At 31.7% G+C, this 23518-nt stretch overlaps 2 protein-coding genes across 3 annotated transcripts in view; one reads left to right on the top strand and one right to left on the bottom strand.

The window, feature by feature from the left end:
• The window catches only part of LOC127710271 (hepatocyte growth factor-regulated tyrosine kinase substrate-like), a 30759-nt gene extending 25478 nt beyond the window's left edge, over positions 1 to 5281 (top strand). The window contains exons 12-16 of the mRNA XM_052216048.1: positions 536 to 746; positions 1315 to 1487; positions 1792 to 1923; positions 2926 to 3523; positions 4322 to 5281. Coding sequence (XP_052072008.1) covers positions 536 to 746; positions 1315 to 1487; positions 1792 to 1923; positions 2926 to 3523; positions 4322 to 4488 — 1281 coding nt within the window. The 3' untranslated portion in view covers positions 4489 to 5281. The remainder of the gene's footprint in view (positions 1 to 535; positions 747 to 1314; positions 1488 to 1791; positions 1924 to 2925; positions 3524 to 4321) is intronic.
• A 6756-nt stretch (positions 5282 to 12037) lies between these two features.
• The window catches only part of LOC127710274 (methyltransferase-like 26), a 28869-nt gene continuing 17388 nt past the window's right edge, over positions 12038 to 23518 (bottom strand). The window contains exons 1-7 of one of the 2 annotated variants that reach the window (XM_052216051.1): positions 23305 to 23364; positions 20543 to 20751; positions 19788 to 19956; positions 18883 to 18942; positions 15307 to 15374; positions 14758 to 14836; positions 12038 to 13865 (exon numbers count right to left, since the gene is read on the bottom strand). In XM_052216051.1, the coding sequence (XP_052072011.1) occupies positions 13815 to 13865; positions 14758 to 14836; positions 15307 to 15374; positions 18883 to 18942; positions 19788 to 19956; positions 20543 to 20751; positions 23305 to 23331 (663 nt within the window). In that variant the 5' untranslated portion in view covers positions 23332 to 23364 and the 3' untranslated portion in view covers positions 12038 to 13814. Of the gene's footprint in view, positions 13866 to 14757; positions 14837 to 15306; positions 15375 to 18882; positions 18943 to 19787; positions 19957 to 20542; positions 20752 to 23304; positions 23365 to 23518 lie in introns of those variants that run through there. The other variant, XM_052216052.1, reaches the window with a different exon arrangement.

The raw sequence follows: 23518 nt of genomic DNA, 5'->3' as shown, positions 1-23518 counted from the left end.
TGTTTGAACAGTTTTGAAAGTTATATCCGAGGATGTTCAAAGTCGCCGTTGTATTTATTTAATTTGATCTTTTACAGTATTAGTCTTGGGTCGTTTCGAAAATCTCGATTTTCCTTGTCAGCTGCCATTTTTTTTACCTGTGAGACTTGTCAATCACAAGTTGTCTCCCTTTTACCGATTTTGATAGCGATTTGACTTCGCTATGAAGTCAGTCGGCCGGCGAGATTTAGCGATTTTCAAAATTCTTTGGCGACTTAAGTCGTCATTTCGCCGGCAAGATTATGGCCTGTATGTAGTGCTTTCTTTTGAATGAAGTGTAAAAAGATTTGTAAAAATAACACCATGTTCAAGAAAATTTTAAAGAGATTGGTATTTGTAAGTAATGCAAGAAAAATTGGGTGACCAAACAGTTTGACTGTCATTTCTTAAACAGAAAGTGGTTCATCTTATGGGAAAAAAAGAAATGTGGAAAGTGAAAAAAAAAATGTGTTTGTTTCATGTTAGTAGAATATGACAAGGCTTTGTTTATTTTCAGGCATATCAAAATGGGGAAAATGAGGATGATGAAGAACAATTCCTAAAAGCATTACAGAGCAGTTTAGAGATTTTTGTAAATCGTATGAGAAGTAATTCCCAGCGAGGGCGTAGTATTGCTACAGACTCTTCTGTTCAGTCACTGTTCAATGTTATCTCTAACATGCATCCTCAGCTGATGAAGTATGTTGGAAAACAAGAGGACCTAAGAGGTAGGGTGACAATATTTATTCATACACTAGCATAATTAAATGTAAACTGGACAGTCAGAGCTTGAGCGTTATATTCTGTGCTAATGTCAGTTTTATTCTTTCTTGATAAAGTCTAAAGAAAATTTTGCCTTGTTAAACTGATTCCATTATGAAAACAAGTCCCTCTGAAAACTATTTTGATCATTCTTTTTGTAACCCTAGGTTATAACCACAATTACTTATTAAACAGTGTGTTGTTATCACTTCTTTTATGACTTGATTCTGACACTTAAGAAAAAGAGAATGATTTTAGCACTAAATACATGTTTATCACAATATCAAGTTATCTCAATGTTTATTGCCTATTTTTCTGTGAAAAGACTTTGGAAAAATGCAATAAATGACACCATGAACACTTAAGTTGTAATTTTAAACGAAAGAAGAAAAAAAGCAAGTTGGTTTTGAAAAATATATAAATTTCAATTATCTCAGTGAATTTGTATTGCAATTTGCCATTGTGACATAAGATAGGTAACACTGACCCATTTGCTACCATATCAAAAAGTATATCCTTTATTTAACTTGATAGGTAACTATGAAGCTCTACAAGACAAACTTGCCCAGTTACGTGATGCTAGAGAAGCTTTAGATGCTCTAAGAGAAGATCACAGAGAAAAGAGACGTAGAGAACTAGAGGAAATGGAAAGACAGAGACAGATTCAGATGGCACATAAACTAGAAATCATGAGACAAAAGAAGCATGTAAGTATCACAGTAATACTGCTAATGAGGACTTAATACTTATTGTCATTAACATTACAAGATTGTTTTGTTCAACAAGAAATAATCATAACACAACCCTGAAGTAGACATGGGCTTTATGAATTAATAGTATAAAAACAATGTTACATAACTGATAGCTAAAATCCACACCAAAATTCTTTTACATTGTACTCAGGAAGTATGTTTACTTTTAAATAATAAATTTAATTTTGTAGTTAGGTAACTGAAATATATCTCAAAAGAATGGACATGATTCTATAGAATGTAAATTACAATTTTGTAGGAATATTTGGAGATGCAAAGACAGTTGGCTTTACAGAGATTACAGGAACAAGAACGAGAAATGCAAATGAGATTAGAACAGCAGAAACACATGACACAAATCAGGCAGATGCAGAATTATGGATATCCACAGGTACATCACATGATTTATATGTTTAACTTTATTGGACATATTGGGCTTGCATAAGAGACCTGTGATTCAACAGATTCCCTCACCTTATGTATTCACAGTATTAAATAAAATTATCTTGAATAGGATGCAAAGAAGATCAATAGGACAAAAAATATCATGATTTCTGACCATGTAATTTAAGAGGATTCTATTTTGCCAAGCATTTGTCAGCATTTGCTCTTACTTAAAATTAAGGATGTTAATTTGTGTGACTCCTCTGATATTTCCCTTAGTATTGCATTTAAATTATTTACCCCATAACCTTGTATTTCTTTTATTTGTGACGAAAGATAAAGCTTAAAAACTTATTTGTCAACTAAGTATTGTGGAATCCTGTTTATTATACACATTTTTATGCCCCACCTACGATAGGTATCTGTCCCGCTTCATGTTCAAGTTTTTGGTCAAGGTAGTTTTTGATGAAGTTGAAGTCCAATCTACTTGAAACTTAGTACACATGTTCCCTATGATATGATCTTTCTAATTTTAATGCCAAATTCGAGTTTTTACCACAATTTCACGGTCCACTGAACATAGAAAATGATAGTGCGAGTGGGGCATTCATGTACTATGGACACATTCTTGTTCTAACAAATTTACCAAATACTTCCCATACATTTGAAAAACACTTGGATATTATTTGGCCCCCAAAAATCAGTTAAAAATTATATACCTGTATATCTCATGAACAAGAACAAAGACTTGCATTAATTTTGCCATTATTCTGATTTTTTTTTAGGTTATCTTACTATTTCACTTATGCATAATTATGAAGTACAATTGATACAGTGGTGTTGTTGATTGTGTAAAAGGTAGACAATAGCTCATGTAGTTGTAACACTGTTAATTGTCAATCTTATGTCTACTACCAATGACACGTAAGAAAACACAGCACTGTTAAAATGCATTAAACAGAATATGTTGAATATGTCCCTTTAAAATTGTTCTTTCTTTTAACTGCAGCCAGGATATGGTCAGATGCCAATGACTGGTGTTCCCCCACAGCAAACATTTAGTCCTGTTGGGTCATCAGATGGATCACCTGTTCATCAGATGCAAAATATGTATGGCCAACAGCCAATGGGACACGGGCAACAACCATTGCAACATGGTACACCACAAATGTACAATCAACCAAGCACTCAGCCTGGATATAGTCAAGCTGGAGGACAGTACCAGCCACAAGTTACTAGTCAGACAGGCCCACAGTTTCAACAGGGACCTTATCAACAACAACCAATGTCTACACAACCCTCAAATCTACCTGGTGCTTACGACAGCCAAGCAGGATACCAGACAGGTGGCCAGTATGGTCAGATGCCACCTGCTACAATGTCACAGGGTATGCCACAACAAGGTGGAATGCCACCTTCAACAGTATCACAAGGAATGCCACAGACTTCTATGGCACAGCCACAAGGAATGCAGCCAGGGATGCCACAAGGTGGAATGCCTACTTCACCCATTCCACCAGGCATGCCACAGCAAGGAATGCCCATGAATCAAGGATATCAAGTACCAACTAGTTCTAATGTAGATTATCAGGCATATAACATGCAAGGTAAGCCTATATACAATATTAAAGATAGAAGAGCAAAACTAAGAAAAAAATAATTTTAATTGAACCTTTAGAATTCTACTGTTAATTACATCTGCAATCTTATCATTCACTTTTAATTCCAACATGAAAAATTTATTATTTAAGAATCAAACTGTCAAATCTGTCCATCTGATTGTTCAATCCAACCCCATTGTCCTGTGTTCAGCTGGGCTCATACTTTTTATAATAATTGTTCATCATACAGAAAAATAACTACACACAAGGCTTTTGGATCTTTTTAGGTAATGTTAAATTAGTCCATTGAAGTTTGAAATTTTCACTGTTTTCAGTTCCTACTTCAATTGATTGGTCAAATGCTTTGTTTTCTATAACATACAAGTCAAGTTTGTCCAAATGGTTTATTTCATCTTAGTGAAACTAGATAAATGTCTGAATGATTTATTACATCTAAGTGAATCTAAATAAATTGTTTGTTCTTCTGAGATCCTGATATAGAAAGGATGTTTTGGAAAATTGAGGTTTTCCAGAGTTATTACCCTTTGAGCATAGAAATTTTGATATCCCATACCTCCTGGTTATGATTAATTGTATGCTGTTGAAACTGGACTACCTAATACATTATCAAAACTTAATATGCACTATGCAGATGTTTTTAATATATCTATTTGATATTATGTTTTTTTCCTAAGTCTGCTTAAAAGCATACAGAAAATGTAAATTTTGTTCAATATTTAAATTTCTGGTTTACCTGTACCCAAGAAATACATGAAAAATTGGTTTCACATGCTTCTGTTTCAGGAATGACAAATGCATTACCTCAGCAACAGTATTCAAATCAGCCACAACAGTACATGGGCAATCAGGCAGGACAGTACCAACAACCCCCACCTCAGGGGCAACAACAGGAACATCCCCAGGGACCACCACCTGGGAGCAATGAAGCTCAGTTAATTTCATTTGATTAATATTAGGAAACTTGCATAGACAGATTATATCATGTATTGTTATCTTTTAATATTCAATATATAAATTTTGAATTCTTTTTACAAAAAAATACTGATTCCTCAAAAATTAATCCTCCTGATTTTAAGCAATATTCAATTAGTTTTACCCTTGGCATAACAAGTAACTCAGTTTGTTTTGAATTAAAAAAAATGTACATATTTTTTAGTACAGTTTGATGACATGAAAGGTTCTTTGTAATAATGGTAAATAATCAGCTGATAGCTGTTATACACACTATCTTATTTGATAGAACTTAGAACACAAATATTGTTAAAAGATGGACTTACACAAGAGCCTTGTGGTATGTTTCTGATGTTTCAGGTCAAGAAGGAAATTTATGATTTTTTTTTCAAGAATTTCAGATAAGAAGGCATTTGAAAGCAAGTTGGTTTGAATAGTTGCAAGCTTCTTGTAGATATAATTCTTGTAAAGTCATGTAGCTTGTACATTTTTGAAAATAAAAAATCATTCAGATATGCATTTTTTCAAATGAATTTGTGTGTATTAAAGCGCAAGATAATTATAATCAGATTTATATCATTAAATTACCGGCAGTCATAGATTCATTGTTTTCAATCTTTGGGCTGATACAAAATTAAATCATTGTGCTCATGAATAAAAATGCTTAAATGTGCTTGTAAAAGGTCAAATATATGTTTCTACTGTGATAGATTATACATGTTTTAATCATTGTGCAATCAATATTTATGTGTAACATTGATTCTGTATTGTTATTAAAGATTCAAATTATAATTGGAGTATTTGTTTTGCCCAAAGAAAGGATATTTATGTCATTGTCAAACAATGAGACTTGTATAATATTTTATCCATATTTTTAGCTCACCTGGCCCAAAGGGCCAAGTGAGCTTTTCTCATCACTTGGCGTCCGTCGTCGTTAGCTTTTTACAAAAATCTTCTCCTCTGAAACCACTGGGCCAAACTTGGCCATAATCATCATTAGGGTATTTAGTTTGAAAAATGTGTCAGATGAACCCGCCAACCAACCAAGATGGCGGCCATGGCTAAAAATAGAACATAGGGGTAAAATGTAGATTTTGGCTTATATCTCTGAAACCAAAGCATTTAGAGTAAATCTGACCTAGGGTAAAACTGATTATCAGGTTAAGATCTATCTGCCCTGAAATTTTCAGACAAATCTGACAACCTGTTGTTGGGTTGCTGTCCCTGAATTGGATATTTTAAGGAAATTTTGCAGTTTTTGGTTATTATCTTGAATAGTATTAATGATAGAGATAAACTGTAAACAGCAACAATGTTCAGCAAAGTAAGATCTACAAATAAGTCGCAATTACCAAAGTTGTCAGTCAACCCCTTTAGGAGTTATTGCCCTTTATAGTTAAGTTTTAACAATTTATCGTAAATTTTTGTAATCTTTTACAAAAATCTTCTTCTCTGAAACTACTGAGACAAATTTAACCATACTTGGCCATAATCATTATTAGGGTATCTAGTTTAAAAAATTTGTCCGATGACCCAGCCTTCCAACCATCATGGCCGACATGGTTAAAAATAGAACATAGGGGTAAAATGCAGTTTTTGGTTTATATCTCTGAAACTAAAGCATTTAGAGCAAAACTGACAGGTGGCAAAAATGTTCATCAGATTTAGATTTATCTGCCCTGAAATTTTCAGACGAATCCGACAACCCGTTGTTGGGTTGCTGCCCCTGAGTTAGTAATTTTACAGAAATTTTGCAGTTTTTTGTTATTATCTTAGATATCATTATAATATCTAATATCTAATACTATTAATTATGATTTTAACCGTATTTTACATGATTTCCAAAGCATCAGTAAATACAGGTGAGCAACACAGGATCTTGAGAGCCTCTAGTTTTTTTTATTGTTCCTGTCTGTCCATCATATTTGATATTACAAAACTTGTAGCTGCAGTGTTTTTTTGTTGTCATTAAAACATAATAATGTGCAATTTTTTTTAAACACAATATGAAAATAAGGAGATGTGGTATGATTGCCAGTGAACTATCTCATTTTAACAAAAGTGGGGAGTTAAACTGTAAACGTTTTTTAATGGAATGAGAGATTCAGATGTTTTTATAACAGAATTCCAAATGCAATGGTATATCATGAGTCTTGATTAGCACATCTAATCAGGAAATATTATTCAAAAAATGTAAAATTCAAAAGTCACTTAAAGTCTCTGAAAGAGGACCAGATGTACAGCTTATAACTAAGATCCATAAATGCTATTGCAACAGCAAATCAAATATAAATGAAGTATTTAAAGTGCTTTTTTAAAATAACACAAAAATTACATAACTGAAATTTTTTCTGTAATTTGTGATGTACTTATACCCAAGAATATTAGTTCCCTATGAATAATAATGAATCCACAGTAATCAGAAAATTAAATGGATGTTAGATGCAACAGCACAGTTTTCTCGTTTGAATTGTTTTACATTGTCATTTCGGGGCCTTTTATAGCTGACTGTGCGGTATGGGCTTTGCTCATTGTTGAAGGCCTTATGGTGACCTATAGTTGTTAATTTCTGTGTCATTTGGTCTCTTGTGGAGAGTTGTCTCATTGGCAATCATACCCCATCTTCTTCTTTTATATAGCAAATATTACTAGTCTGGCAACTTCCAAAACACTAAATTTTTATACAATTTTTATACGACCGCAAAAAATTTTTGTGGTCGTATATTGGTATGACGTCGTCGTCGTCGTCGTCCGAATACATATTGGTTTTCGCACTCTAACTTTAGTTTAAGTGAATGGATCTTTTTGAAATTTGACCATAAGGTTAAATACCACAAAAGGAAGGTTGGGATTGATTTTGGGGGTTATGGTACCAACAGTTAAGGAATTAGGGGTCAAAAAGGGGCCAAAAATGAGCATTTTCTAGTTTCCAGACAATAACTGTGGAACGGTGTATGGATCTCTCTGAAATTATACTACAAGTTTCCATACCACAAAGGGATGGTTAGGATTTGCTTTGGGGGGTTATGGCTCAAACTGTTTAGGAATTAGGGGCAAAAAAGGGGGAAAAACAAGGTTGTCCTGGTTAATGGACAAATACTTTAGTACAAAACATAATTTAAAGCAGTGTAAGGGAGATAAATCAAATACATCATTGAAATTATCTCCCTTGCACTGCTTTTAAATTATGTATAAAGTAATGGTTAATGAACAATAAAGATAATCTAAAACAGTGTAAGGGAGGTAATCCAAATACAACGTTTTGGTTACTTCCCTTACACTGCTTTTAAATTATGTTTAAAGAAATGCATATTTATAAAGGAAGACCAGTAAAAATATCTGCAAATGTTTTCATCTTATTTTTTTACAAAAAAATCCATATGAAAGATTTGACACTATATTTTTATTAATTCTATTATAAAATATATTAAGTTAGCACTATGGTAAATTTAAATGGGTAATTATGGTTGCCAACTCCATTGGAAATTTGAATTGAGATTATGACCATATCTTGAGGGAAAGAATTTTTTTGGGGGAAAAAGGGGGTGGGGGGGGGGAAAGAAATTGTGGAGGGCCAATTTTTTCTCATTTCAGAATTCAGAAATTAAAAAGAATTATTCTTCAAATATTATTTTTTTTTCAAATTTCAAATATTGAAAAATTTCAAGAAGTAATCTTTAATTGCACAGTATGGCGCATTAGATTTGTAAAATCTTTGATCACATTTATTTATTTGTTATGCCGAATCTAACAGTGTATTTAGATTTTTAATTTTGGGTCCAGTTTTCAAATTGGTCTACATTAATGTCCAAAGGGTCCAAAATTAAACTTTGTTTGATTTTAGCAAAAATTGAATATATGAGGTTCTTTGATATGCTGAATCTAAACATGTATTTAGATTTTTGATTTTTGGCCCAGTTTTCAAGTTGGTCCAAATTGGGGTCCAAAATTAAACTTTGTTTGATTTCAACAAAAATTGAATATATGGGGTTCTTTGATATGCTGAATCTCACCATGTATTTAGATTTTTTATTTGTGGACCCCGTTATCTAATTGGTTCATATTGAGGTCAAAAGGGTCCAAAATTAAACTTTGTTTGATTTCATCTAAAATTGAATTATTGGGGTTCTTTGATATTCCAAATCTAACCGTGTATTTAGGTTTTTAATTTTGGGTCCTGTTTTTTAAATTGGTCTACATTGAGGTCCAAAGGGTCCAAAATTAAACTTAGTTTGATTTTGACAAAAATTGAATTCTTGGGGTTCTTTGATTTGCTGAATCTAAACATGTGTTTAGATTTTTGATTATGGGCCCAGTTTTCAAGTTGGTCCAAGATAGGGTCCAGTATTTAAACTTTGTTTGATTTCAACAAAAATTGAATATATGGGGTTCTTTGATATGCTGAATCTAAACATGTATTTAGATTTTTGATTATGGGCCCAGTTTTCAAGTTGGTCCAAATTGGGGTCCAAAATTAAACTTTGTTTGATTTCAACAAAAATTGAATATATGAGGTTCTTTGATATGCTGAATCTAACCATGTATTTAGATTTTTTATTTGTAGGCCCCGCTATCAAATTGGTTCATATTGAGGTCAAAAGGGTCCAAAATTAAACTTTGTTTGATTTCATCGAAAATTGAATTATTGGGGTTCTTTGATATGCCAAATCTAACCGTGTTTTTAGATTTTTAATTTGGGTCCCGTTTTTTAAATTGGTCTTCATTGAGGTCCAAAGGGTCCAAAATTAAACTTAGTTTGATTTTAACAAAAATTGAATTCTTGGGGTTCTTTGATATGCTGAATCTAAACATGTGTTTAGATTTTTGATTATGGGCCCAGTTTTCAAGTTGGTCCAAGTTGGGGTCCAAAATTAAACTTTTTTTGATTTCAACAAAAATTGAATATATGGGGTTCTTTGATATGCTGAATCTAACCATGAATTTAGATTTTTTATTTGTGGGCCCCGCTATCAAATTGGTTCATATTGAGGTCAAAAGGGTCCAAAATTAAACTTTGTTTGATTTCATCGAAAATTGAATTATTGGGGTTCTTTGATATTCCAAATCTAACCGTGTATTTAGATTTTTAATTTTAAGTCCCGATTTTTAAATTGGTCTACATTAAGGTCCAAAGGGTCCAAAATTAAACTTACCGGGTAGTTTGATTTTAGCAAAAATTGAATTCTTGGGGTTCTTTGATATGCTGAATCTAAACATGTGTTTAGATTTTTGATTATGGCCCAGTTTTCAAGTTTGTCCAAGTTGGGGTCCAAAATTAAACTTTGTTTGATTTTAACAAAAATTGAATATATGGGGTTCTTTGATATGCTGAATCTAACCATGTATTTTGATTTTGGACATTGGACCATAATAGGTAAATTAAAAAAATTCAAGTTCTTAGACCACATTCTTTCTGTGTCAGAAACCTATGCTGTGTCAAATATTTAATAACAATCCAAATTCAGAGCTGTATCAAGCTTGAATGTTGTGTCCATACTTGCCCCAACTGTTCAGGGTTCGACCTCTGCGGTCGTATCAAGCTGCGCCCCAGCGAAGCATTTTATTTAGTTTATAAGGATCTGATCAGTTTTACAAAAAATCTTTTTTACTACTAAAGTTGATTGTAAGTCATGAACAATTCAGTATACTGTTTTGTTCGTATGATGTGCTGTTATATCTCTGTCCAAGGTGGGGGGGGGGGGAGCCTGCAAACATGTTTTACTCCGCCACATTCTGTATGTGCCTGTCCCACGTCAGGAGCCTGTAATTCAGTGGTTGTCGTTTGTTGCTGTATATCATACATTTTTTTTCGTTCATTACTTTGTACATAAATCAGGCTGTTAGTTTTCTCGTTTGAATTTTTTATACATTTGCCGTTTCCAGGCGATTTATAGCTGACTATGCAGTATGGGTTTTTCTCATTGTTGAAGGCTGTACGGTGACCTAATAGTTGTTAATTTCTGTGTCATTTGGTCTCTTGTGGAGAGTTGTCTAATTGGCAATTATACCACATCTTCTTAGTTTTAGTCCCATACCGACTAAATCAAAGGGGACTTTAGGTTTGCACTCCATCCGTCTGTCTGTCCATCCGTCAGTCCGGCAAATCAGTTTTCCACACTTTTTTTTCTTCGTGCTTGAAGATATTGATTTGATATTTGGTGTATTGTTTTATCATGACAAGTTACAGATCAAGTTCGAATTTTGTTCCGGTCTGACTATTTTGTGCAGAGTTATGGTCCTTGAACTTAGAAAATTTACTCAAATAATCAGTTTTCCGCACTTTTTTTTGTCATGCTTGAAGATATTGATTTGATGATTGGTATATAGTTTTATCATGACATGTTATAGATCAAATTCGAATTCTGGCCTGTTCTAATGATTTTGTGCAGAGTTATGGTCCTTGGACTTAGAAAATTCACTCAAATAATCAGTTTTCCTTACTTTTTTTTGTCATGCTTGAATGTACTGATTTAATAATTGATAACTAGTTTCATCATGCCAAGTTACAGATCAAGTTCGAATTTTGATCTGGTCTGATGATTTTGTGCAGAGTTATGGTCCTTGAACTTAGAAAATTCACTCAAATAATCAATTTTCCACATTTTTTTTCGTCATGCTTGAAGATATTGACTTGATATTTGTTATATAGTTTACACCATGACAAGTTATAGATCAAGTTAGCATTTTGTGCCAGTACAATGAATTTTTAACCGGTAGGGGACTATGTATTGCCAGGCAATACTCACAGAATGCTTGTTATATTTAGTCAACTTTAGTCTTAAGATTTTTTGTGAAACTGATCACTGATCAGATAATGACAGCATAAAATTCTCCAGTGACCAGGTTTTAAATACTGTAAATCAAGAAATTATTGCGAGGTTTTTATTACCGTATGCCCCCGCCGTAGTTGTTCGTCCCGTCTCAATTTACAGTAAAGGAAGCTGCTTTTGAAAATTCTGGAAATTATTGATATTGGATTTTTTCTCTCAAAAATAAACAAAAAAATTGCTTCTCCTTTTTGTTGAATTTTATTAAATTCTGCAGCTTACACAAAACTTAAAATGTTTGGTGGTAATATTGAATCAAGAAGTGTACATCAGACAGTTTTGTGACTTTTAGACTGGAACAATGTTTACACAAAAATATTGAGTGAAATGCAACATTTTGTTAATTTTGCATTAGAATGGAGATAACCTTTTGTTTTAAGCCTGGCCATGCATATCTTTCCATATTGCTCTGGTAGCTGTCATTGCGCTAAAATATTTAATCCAGTCTAATTGCCTTTGTGGTTTAATGGTAGCCTCCTTTGCCTTGAGTGCTAGAAGTTATGGGTTGTATCATCCATTCAGATCAAAACAAAGGCTTTAAATTAATATTGGGTGCTTCTCTGTTGAGCACACAACATTTAAAGGCAAAGACTGGTTGTCTGAGAGTTGGAATAGTGTGTTTTTAGTAAGTTGACCTGTTTTTATATAGACTAATCTCTATAAAAATCTTACTCAGGTGAGATGGAACACATTCAGGTCACTGTCATAAGAACAACAAAAAAACAACAATTGGTGTTTAATTTATAAAATGAGAAATAAAAAACATATATTATCAACAATTTAATAATAATACATATGAGAAATATTTGCACTAGTGTTGAAAAGTTCTAGGGAAAAAATAATATCTAACCAGAGATGGTTTAAATAAAAACCCTACAATGTCGTATTTTTTTCATACAATATGAAAGGATTGTTAATAAAAAAAAATCCACTATGAAAGTTATATTCAACAGCATTACCTAAAAAACTGTTTAATTTACTGAAAAATTGATTTAGGTATGTGATAAAAACGAAAGAAATGATTTTAAGTTCATCCAAAAAACAATACATCCTTTGGAGTATATTAACTTGATATTCTGGGAATAATGTTCTAATGCCAAATAAATCCAGTTGGAAAAAAAAAACCTTCTCAAATCATGTTAAATGTGTACAAATCTATTACTGTGGACTCATTAATATTCATGGGATACCAATTTTCATGGATTTCGTCAGTATAGGTAAACCACAAATTTAAATATTCAATGAAATTCAAATATTCTATAGGCTTGTATATATAGGAGTATTTGACAAAACCACAACATCTAATGTCCATGATGGTACACTATTTCCTCAATCCAGGAAAAATAAGTGAATCCACAGCATATTATTGATATACATTGATATAATTTCCCACCAAAAAAAATTCTGCATTATTTAGAATGTTTGGAGTAATGACATTAATGGACATAAAATGTTTTACAAAGAAACAATTTATTTCTCTGTATTTTTGTTGAAATATATTTAATAGTAACACTAGATTCTTCACAAAAATATGTCATAACAGTCTAGTTTGACCGTGTAATATTTCACAACCAACAACTACTTCTATGATCTGACAATACATAACAATCAGGCAAAATGAGACCACAACTTTAAAGTCAATTAAAATTTGTTAAATGAAAATAATAACTTTAAGAAATCGCCATCCAAAGATAAATGTTAGCTATTTACTATATAACAATTATAAACTGCTGTTTCATGGACCCATTGGTACATGTAGTCTGATTTTTTTGCACAACAAAATGAATAAAAACGAACAATTATACTAACCGATGAATATTCCATGGGTAGTACATTCTTTTAATCAACAATCCCATTGTTTTGTTTGTACATGTTATAAAATATTTTCCAGATCTCTTTAGACTTTGATAAGGTAAATTTCATATTTTATGAATTGTATTTACATGACTTTTAAGCCAATTATCAATTTAGTATAACTATTTTTGTTTTAATCAGTTCTTGACAAATGCCATAATTGTGCAATCATTAGTTTAAACCTTTTTTTCCTTAAATAATCTAAAAATTTCAACACATGTGTTTTGAGTAATATTGTTGCTAGTAGAGCCCACATTTTATTCTGACAGCATCTTTAATATGCTTGTAAGGCAGCTGACTCTTTAAAACTATTTTGGACCATTTACACTGTTGACATCTTCTGCTCAAGTTTATCAACACAATACTATGACTCATTCAAATCATCTTTCAGATTAAAATATTTAATTGTATATAAAGTTAAATTTAAAAAGTATAGATACAGCAGCTTAAACAGCTTTCTATTTAAAGTTAATTAACATCTGATTATGCAAACTAGTATCTCCACAGACCACAGTACTAGATTATTTGGGTCTTTGTATACAGTTTTGATTGATTCTCCATATAATATCAAGACATTATGGTTTCGATCTAATTGCTTTTTATGTCCATCAGTATATTAAACTTTCTACTCAAAATTTTCTGTATCAACTGTTTTTCTGGAATATCACTGTCTTGTTATTTGCTGGCATATCAATCTGTAATAATATCAAACAGCTTCAATAAATCATAAAAGGAGAAGGTAGAAGTTGGGGCCAAATTAGCCCTAGAATGAATTGTACATGTATTTAAAATTTTCTCAAATTTGCAGAATTCAAAATTGAATCTATGTAATACAATAAAAGATTACTGTTTTAGTTTAAAAACAAATTGCCAGCCCTGGCTGAGACAGCCATGAAAATACAGCAAATTCAGTAAAATGGTAAATCTACAATTTGACTCACAGATACTTAAATATAATATAGAGCATAAGCCACTTCCAAAAAGATACTTATACAAGAATTGAATTTTCTGTTTATATACTTGGTGACAAAAATATCAGTTTAGGATAAGCTTGTGCTCTACACTGATTTCCCTGAAATGTTCCTGAAATTACCATATTTCTGCTAACATTTGGTAAATTGCCACTATTATGATCCAATAGATGTCACTTCAATGACGTCACAATCAAATTGCATATTCAAAACTAACCCTGTACTATCATTTTATAACTGCCTTTTTTTATCAGGCTAAAAATAATAATATTATCCATTTATTTAATTTCCTTCAAATTTACAAATCCAAATACCAGTAATCCCAAAAGATACCAATAGACAAATTTTATTACCGATGTTGCTTTTCTTTTCTAAAACTAAACCTTTAAAATTGCCGATGCATCTTAGAACATTACATACAAAACCTTGAAATGGCTTTATTCTTTCAAAAGATGTTTTTCCAAGTTGCAGTTTGTATTTATCTCTTCAAATAGACAAACTGAAATTTTTTTTATAGCCAATTGTTAGCCATTAGCTTCATTTAATAGTCAATATCAGGAACATTGTTTTTAAAAAATGTATGACTTGGATATACTACACTGTTTAGCTAACTTACCATTTCTAAAAACTTTAGTCCATTTTCTTCTGCTAATTTCTTAACATCATCAATATCTCTCAGTCCCCACTGACTGTCCCTATAAATATACAATTACTATAAATATACATAAGGGCTATTCCAGAAAATAATGTAGGTGGGTGGGGGTGGACATCAATTTAGTTTTATCCCACCGGGCCACCATTATACCTTTTCTTTAATAATTTCTTTCTAATAATGTGTCCAACCCTTCCTTACATTTTTCCTGTAGTAACCTTTAAAATTTTTAAGTCAACAGTCTGGATAATAACAGGAAGAAAAGCAGCAAATGGAAGTCTTTTCTTTCATTGTTTGAGCTCAGCTGTTCACTTACTGACAAGCTGTAATCAGTTGATACAGGTTAGTTTGACTTGCTAATAGAATTGTGTTTTGCGTGTAGACAGTACTGGTAAAATGTTTTCTGTGATAGAAAAAAAAGTTATCTTCATACATTACAAGCACTGGCTCAACCTTAATCACCAACCCTGATCATGCAATTACATGGACATTTGGTCATAGTATAATACAAACCTTGCTCTTAGAGAAGAATCAAACTGAACATTGCTATCTGGGGTTATAGTACCTTGTATGGCAAATGGCTGAAATAGAGTAAATATAAAAAAAAAAATAGCATAAACTGGGTACCAAACTTAGGGAGCTTATTATGAGAGATCAAACAAAGCAACTTTTCTTTAGTTCATTTGTAAATATAACCTCTCCTTGAACAATTTTCCCTTAGTATTCTGAACATCTATGTCTGTTACATTTGAATGTATTTGACAGTAAAATTAACATTTCTTTTTCTTCAGTTTCTCTTGTATTAAACTATACATGTGCTTAATAACAAAAAATATTTGCATAAAGTGTGGGAAAGTTTTGATCATATTTGACATATATCTAATAAATTTTCATAATTTCCGTAATATCATGCTTCACAAATTTCATAAAAAAAGGTACAGTTTAGGGTCTATTGGGCCCTGTATATTTGTGAATGTCTGAAAAATGCACATTATTATCTCAATCATTAATTTTGAAGCAAAGTATTTACATTTGAAAAAAAAAATTCTGATTACATGGGATGATGTAGCATATTTACCTGACGATATTGGGATATGGGTATTTAGTCAAATCTTAACAGGAAGTTGTGATAATATTAAACAAGAGGCTCTCAAGAGCCTGAATCGCTCACCTGTAATTTTTTGCTTAAATCTTTCAATGATTATTTTTCCTTTTTAATATATATTAATGAGTGGCTTAAAAATTCCATTGAAATGTTCTTTGTATCTGTCATATTTTCTTCAAAAGCAAAGAAATACATTTTACCCCTATGTTCCATTTTAGCCATTGTGGCTATGTTTCTTGACGTACAAGAAAATAAAATACAAAATTTATACTAGATACTCTGAAACTCATTCAGCCCAAGTTTGGCTGAAATTGATTCAGCAGTTTCAAAGGAGAAGATTTTTTAAAGTAAGCAAACTAGATGAACAAATTGTGAAAAATTGTCTTTAAAGGGCAATAACTCCTTAAGGACACATTTGACAATTTGGGTCATATAAACTTATTTGTAGATCTTACTTTGCTGAACATATTTGCTGTTTACAGTTTATCTTTATCATTAATACTATTCAAGATAATAACCAAAAACTGCAAAATTTCCTTAAAATTACCAATTTTAGTGGCAGCAACCCAACAATGGGTTATCAGATTCATCTGAAAATTTCAGGGCTGATAGAACTTCACCTAATGAACACTTTTATCCCTTGTTGTCAGATTTGTTCTAACTCCTTTGGTTTTTTTTTAGATATAAGCCAAAAACTGCATTTTACCCCTATGTTCTATTTTTAGCCATGGTGGCTATGTTTTTTGACGAAACATAAAATAAAACACAAACTTTATTCTAGATACCCTAAGGATCATTCATCTTAAGTTTGGTTGGAATTGGTTCAGTGGTTTCAGAGGAGAAGATTTTTTAAAGTTAGAAAACATGATAAACAAGTTGTGTAAAATTGTCCTTAAAGGGCAATAACTCTTCAAGGGGTCAATTGACAATTTTGGTCATATAAAACTTATTTGTAGATCTTACTTTGCTGAACATATTTGCTGTTTACAGTTTATCTTTATCATTAATACTATTCAAGATAATAACCAAAAACTGCAAAATTTCCATAAAATTACCAATTTAGTGGCAGCAACCCAACAATGGGTTATTAGATTCATCTGAAAATTTCAGGGCTGATAGAACTTTACCTAATGAACACTTTAACTCCAAGTCAGATTTGCTCTAACTGCTTTGGTTTTTGAGATATAAGCCAAAAACTGCATTTTACCCCTAATGTTCTATTTTTAGCCATGACAGCCATGTTTTTTGACGAAACAGAATATAAAACACAAACTTTATTCTAGATACCCTAAGGATCATTCAGCTTAAGTTTGGTTGGAATTGGTTCAGTAGTTTCAGAGGAGAAGATGTTTGAAATAGTTTACACCAGACGGACGATGACGATGACAGACACCAAGTGATGGCTAAAGCTCACCGTACCGAAGGAACGGTGAGATAAAAACCGACACGGATAGAAAAAATAAACAATGTCAACATGTTCAGGCTATAATTAAATCTTTTTTTGGGTAAGTTGATACACACATACGTTCTTTATTGTATCTTATACTGTTAGAGGCAACTAATATTTAATGACTATATTATATTAATGTGTAAACACGTTAATCATGAGCTATGAAAGTCAAGTAGTTTGTGCATTTTTCTGAGTAGGTTTAAAAATTCAAACAAATATACTTTACTGTGGGTTAGCATTCCTTAGCAGTCACTATCCTATAGATTTAACAACTGTTGGTTATATTGATAATTTAGAAACTTCATTGACGCTGGAGCACAAATGTTGTGTTAATTAATTTGTTTGATGTGTCATTTGTATACAAGAGTGACATCCCTTTGTACTATGTTTCAATTCCAAAAAGTCTATCAATCAATGCGTTTATAATTTCCCTTGAACAGGTTCATAATTTCATCTTTATGTATAGTTATTTGATTTAATTTCAAATCATTACAACATTTATAAATCTAATAGATCTAAGTATTTATCAAAGACATTTATGTATATCTATAATTTTATCTATTTGTTTTCAAACGTTTAAAATTATTATATACCAATATAAAGAACCTTTCATAATTTTATAAATATTATTTAGTCACATATTAAGTTACCTAGTTTGATGAGGCAATCTACTCTGACAGTATAGATAGTGCACCTGCCTCAAACTAATCCTTGAATTGTTTTCTTTTATGGGAATATATTATATAAATAGTATTCTATCTACTTTAAATTTGAGGTAAATTAATCAGGTGAATAACACATGTTTAATTCTGCTTTTAAGAATAGCAGTTTTAAGTTGTTGTCCGCATCATATAACCTCCAACAGCATTGATCCTGCTTCTTGTAAAAGCATTTATTGTTAAAGTTGATATGATGTATATAATTATGTCAGAATTTAAAATGAAGCAGATATTTTGTCTTGATTTATCTGCATTACTTGATTCCCTAAAGACAAATACATGTATGCTGTGTAACACCCCTAACACAAACACATACAAGATACACTTACGCACAAACACAAAAACAGAACACCATAACCACCACTTTATTCCAGAAACTTCAAACTTATGTCAAATGCTTTAGTGAGAAATTATAATTGGAACCTACATGAAACATTTGAGCTTTTTTGAAAAAGACTATATATGAAAACTGAATTATATTATCTCCCCATAATGATAAAATGTTGAGAAAATTAATCAAGAGTTATCTTGCATTAATCACAAAGAGGGACTAGCAAACAATTTTAAATTAGAGCTTAATTAACATGAAAACAATTTTCCACTAAAAATGAATGTTACTTTTTTCAATTATAAGGACTTAGTTAGCCAAATCTACTAATTTTATTTGATATTATGAATTTTTATGACAATAGATAAATATGCTAGATCATGCTGCACTGAACCAAACCTCAGCAATTTTTGCTTGAAACAGATTCATAAGAAAACTGCAGATTTCAATTATAATATTCTTTTTTTTTCTATTTAAACAGACTTACTCCGTACAGGAATAAATATCCAGCAGGTCGCAAAAAATACTTTGCTGTTCTAAACAAACCCTACAAAAATAAAGAATCATATATGTAGGTATATATAATCCATCCAATTCAAAAGGTATTGTTAGTAATCAAATGGATAGAAAAAAATCTATAATCACTATTCTTTGCTACCTGTTGATCAATTAACTTTCAATGGTTAAATTCTTTCGAACAAGTGTATAGTGTGAATTATCTCCCTTGAAGATGTATGCATAAATAATAAATTCTTCAAACTATGGTTATAAGATATTCTACATGCAGGTACTGTATTTCCCTATACCCATAGAGTGAGATAATTTAAATTTTAAATAATTTGGTGGGTTTGTGCAACTCATTTTGTTTTATGTCTCCAATAGATTAGAGGTATTGCATGCTCAAATTTTCATAGGTGTGACTTATGACAATGTCCATGTTTGAGCTTATGAATCCAATTAAATCAATGAATCAAAAGAAAGCAAACTTTTTACCAAAAATAAAATTGCATAATTTTGGTTTGAAGGAATTTGCTGAAAAGAATTGCATAATGGACCATGCAAGTCCATATATGGCTTTGGTAAATAGAATAGATGGAGCAGTACTGCACTTCCTGCTAGTGGTAACACTCAATTTAGTTTTATTTGTTGAGTAGTTTCAAAGGATTGGAAGAACAGAGATGCATAAAACTAAAGAATCATGCAAGATCAGAGGATAGGACAAAAGAGAATGCTGAGGACCATGATGCCAAAAACTATTGACAGTATACACCATTATGTTTTTTTCTTAATATATTGAGTATAACCAATATAGTCATGTATAAAATGAACTATAATAACCTACAATTGTATTCTTGTCCACCTATATATAACACATCAAGTAAGTATACTTACTATAGCTGTCTCCCATGGAGATATATGGATCATATTTATGTTGTCTATTATATCTACATTTCCAGGACTTATTGTGTCTATTTTTAGGTCCTCTGGAGGTGTTGTTATGTCTACATGTAGAGGAGGATGTACATTTTTCACACCAGTATGTGCAATATATGCTGATATACTATATAGAAAGAAAACTTAATGAATTATAGTTTTGTTTTAAAAATCTTTTACTGCATGTTTCCCTTATAGAACATGGATCCATTGGCAATTGACATTTAGCATAATCGTTTTATTTAGCCTGTCTTTATTCTATTTCAATACAAATCATTCACATGTATGTTATATAAAATTTACCCAAAGCCATTTGTCTTATAAGAAAATAATAGACATATTTACACTTGTATGCAAATTTGTCTGCCATTACTTAAAATCACACAAGTTCCTGTAAAATTTGACATCACAATTTTAGAAATTTGACATCATAATTAAATAGTGATTGTTGCTTGACATCTGAAGGTTATTCGGAGACAGACCTAAGGTCATTTGGAGACAAAATTCAGCTAAATACCAAAAGTGTAAATAAGTTTATACTAAATGTAGTATACAAACTATATTTACAATGACATCCAATATGAACAATTGTTTACAATGACATCCAACATGAACAATTGTTTACAATGACATCCAATATGAACAATTGTTTAAATATCCAGGAAAAATAGACTTACATTGACTTATATTATACATGTATTAAACATACACACCTTCCCAAAGTTTTTTGGTCATATTCAGTTGGCTGCCATGTTATATTTGGGTAAAACTGGGCAAAATGTGCAACATGAACTCCTGCACCTGAGGCAACCTCTAAAGCTCTACCTTTGAAACCTTGAGGAATATATTTCTGTAAGACCTTAAGAATTGGTTCCTTGTTTCTCTCAGCTGCTGGTACATGGAACATTCTAGTGTTTAAAAGCTAAAATAATAATAAGGCATTAAGTTTTAATATAGATTCTACCACAATATCCCATAAATTGTATTGTAGTGAGCACTTTCAAATGATTATAATTCAAATGTAGTATGTTAACCTTTACCGTGAGGGTTGGGGGGGTTGTAATATTAAGGCTTCTACTCAAAATACTGTTTTTGGCTTAAATGCTCTCCATACTTTTAGATGTCAACTGTTTGATACATATTTCGAAAAAGCTGCATGATCCCTCAACCTAAGGCCATTTATTGTCATGTCTCCGAAGTTAAATGTGCAGTTTGAGCCCAAATACAAACTTAGAAAATTGAAATCCCATAAACTGGTTTTTCTTGAGAGATGGCCCGGGCTACCTCTGGCACACTGGCACAAGCAATACATAGGCCTAAAACTACAAAAATAGTGTAAACCCACAGGCATTTAAGTACTGATCCTAATTTATTATTGAAATATGCATAGGGAATGACTATTTCTGTATGCAGGTGCAGGTGAAGCCAAATATTGAGAATAATCAACATGCAGACTCAGTGAGATATATCTATCACTCACTGGCTTGTTCTTCCAGATCAAGAGTTGACGATTTTCACACCAGATGACCAAGTTTTGGGCAACTTTTATGCAAAAAAATTATATCATATGTGTAAGCGTACTTTTATTCCGCCGTGTGTTTATTCCTGGTAACTGTTTTTCACAAGAGAATATTGGATGTAAATAGTGTGAAAGCGTCGATCTTGATATCGTTGTTTTGTTTATATTAGACTGGTTTATTGTTTACATAAATAAATGGGTTAAAATTAAAATGATTTTCAAGGAACAAGTTTAATTAATCTGAGTCAATCTAGTAAATAATATTGATGATGATGAGGAGGATATTTTTATAACTCAAAATACTTTATCAATGATCAGGACATTGAACTTGATACAAACCAAATTTAAAGAGCAGATTTGTTCTTACATAAAGCTTCAATTACAGAAGCATCTTTTGATATTGACATAGAAGATATGATTTAATATCCAATTCGACCGAAAAGCAAATACATAGAAAAAACTTCGGCAATCCAATAAATATAAGGTATAGAACCACTAATTCAGGCCTGGTCGGAAAGAACATACAAGAAAGTAGTACATATTTTAAACAAAATAGTTCCTACGCATAGCTGTATCTTTGTCAATAGTGGGAATATTTGGGTAGTTTTAGTATCAAATGAAAGCTTTGGGACTTGGGATCACTGTAGAACCCTTGTGGAAAGTTTTATTTGAATAATAAAGAAGTATATGAAATTTTAATAGGAGGGCTCATTTGGCCTGTTGTTCAGATCAGAAGTTCCTGTTTTTGTACTATCAAACTTCCGGGAACGAGTACGCTCTAATATGCAATTAAAGGTATGTTGATTTTTTCAGCACAAGTCAGCATAAGGTACAGTTTTGACATGAAATAACTGCCACTTAATTTGAACTTAAGACAAAGTAGCCATTTATGCTTGAAATTGCAGAATTTAACATAGAAAGCAATGGGGCTATGAATTAGTGGTTTTATACCATAAATATTACAATTAGTGACAATTTAAAAGCATATGATTTTATAGATTTGCATAGAAAAATTATTTAAATCTCATTCGTTAATAAGCATTATTGTGTTATCGTGTGTTCAAAATGAGTACCAATCACTTCATCAATGAATGGATCTAAAGCACTAGTGTAATTTATCCCGCCCGGTATAAAATAACTATAGTGCAATCATTCCGGTACAAAATCACTAGTGTAATCATTCCTAGATCAAAAACACTAGTGTGAACATTCCTTGAATGAAAACTCTCCACTTTTTACATAAATCAGCTATGCAATTTTTAAATACACTAAAAACTATTAAGCCACATTTTATATATATATTTCCCCTTCAACAAAAAACTTTTTAGAACCTTATAATGACTGGTGGATGTTTTACACTGGACCTGGATAGAAAACCCTAGTGATTTTTTGTTGGTGGATAAAAATCACTGGGGATTTTCTTCCTCCGGATAAAGTACACTGGCGGAATCAAACCACTGTTACATATGCACTCCTTGTCCCTGATTCTTCACAATAAACTTTTAAATCTACATGCAGGCCCAGAGTTCAATTTTTGGAAAATTTTAGTTAGATTCTGTTGGCCTGTAGAGATGATTTTTACAGGCCTGAAAGCAGTTTTACAAGCCTGGGTACAAACCTGGGCTGCTGGGCCTGTGGTTAAGCAATATTGTCTTTGGGTAATATGTTGTCATTTATCTGAATGTTTGTGCCATGACAGCAAATATCTTGAAATCTAAAGTTTATATTTTTATCACTGAAAATTGATACTTGTTAGTTTTTTCATTGTTATGGGGTATAATACCTAAATGGGGATAATTATACCATTTATGAGGATTATGACTTCCCCAACTTTCTGAAGTACACACTTGGAGAGCTCTCTGATATAATGCACAATTGCTACTGTAAGTCTAGAGTTCATTACAACCTATTGTTTTTTTGTTTTTTGTTTTTTTTGTATTTATAACTTATTAAAACCTGTTTCAATAGCTGCTTCGATATCATAAAATTGGAAATAAAGTTGGATTGGCTAACCGGAAGTGTTAATCATCTTATAAATCAGCCCAACTTCGGAAACGAATTAAAGTCCAATTTCAACTTTAATATTCTATCAAAGAAAATCATGAAAAATTGGTTAATGTCTCCTGGGAACAGTATATCTATATATATCAATATATATGTTCCTGATGTC

Source organism: Mytilus californianus, unplaced genomic scaffold (genome assembly GCF_021869535.1).
Source record: "Mytilus californianus isolate M0D057914Y unplaced genomic scaffold, xbMytCali1.0.p SCAF_7, whole genome shotgun sequence".
NCBI lineage: Eukaryota > Metazoa > Mollusca > Bivalvia > Mytilida > Mytilidae > Mytilus > Mytilus californianus.
This window is presented reverse-complemented; position numbering and strand designations above follow the sequence as displayed.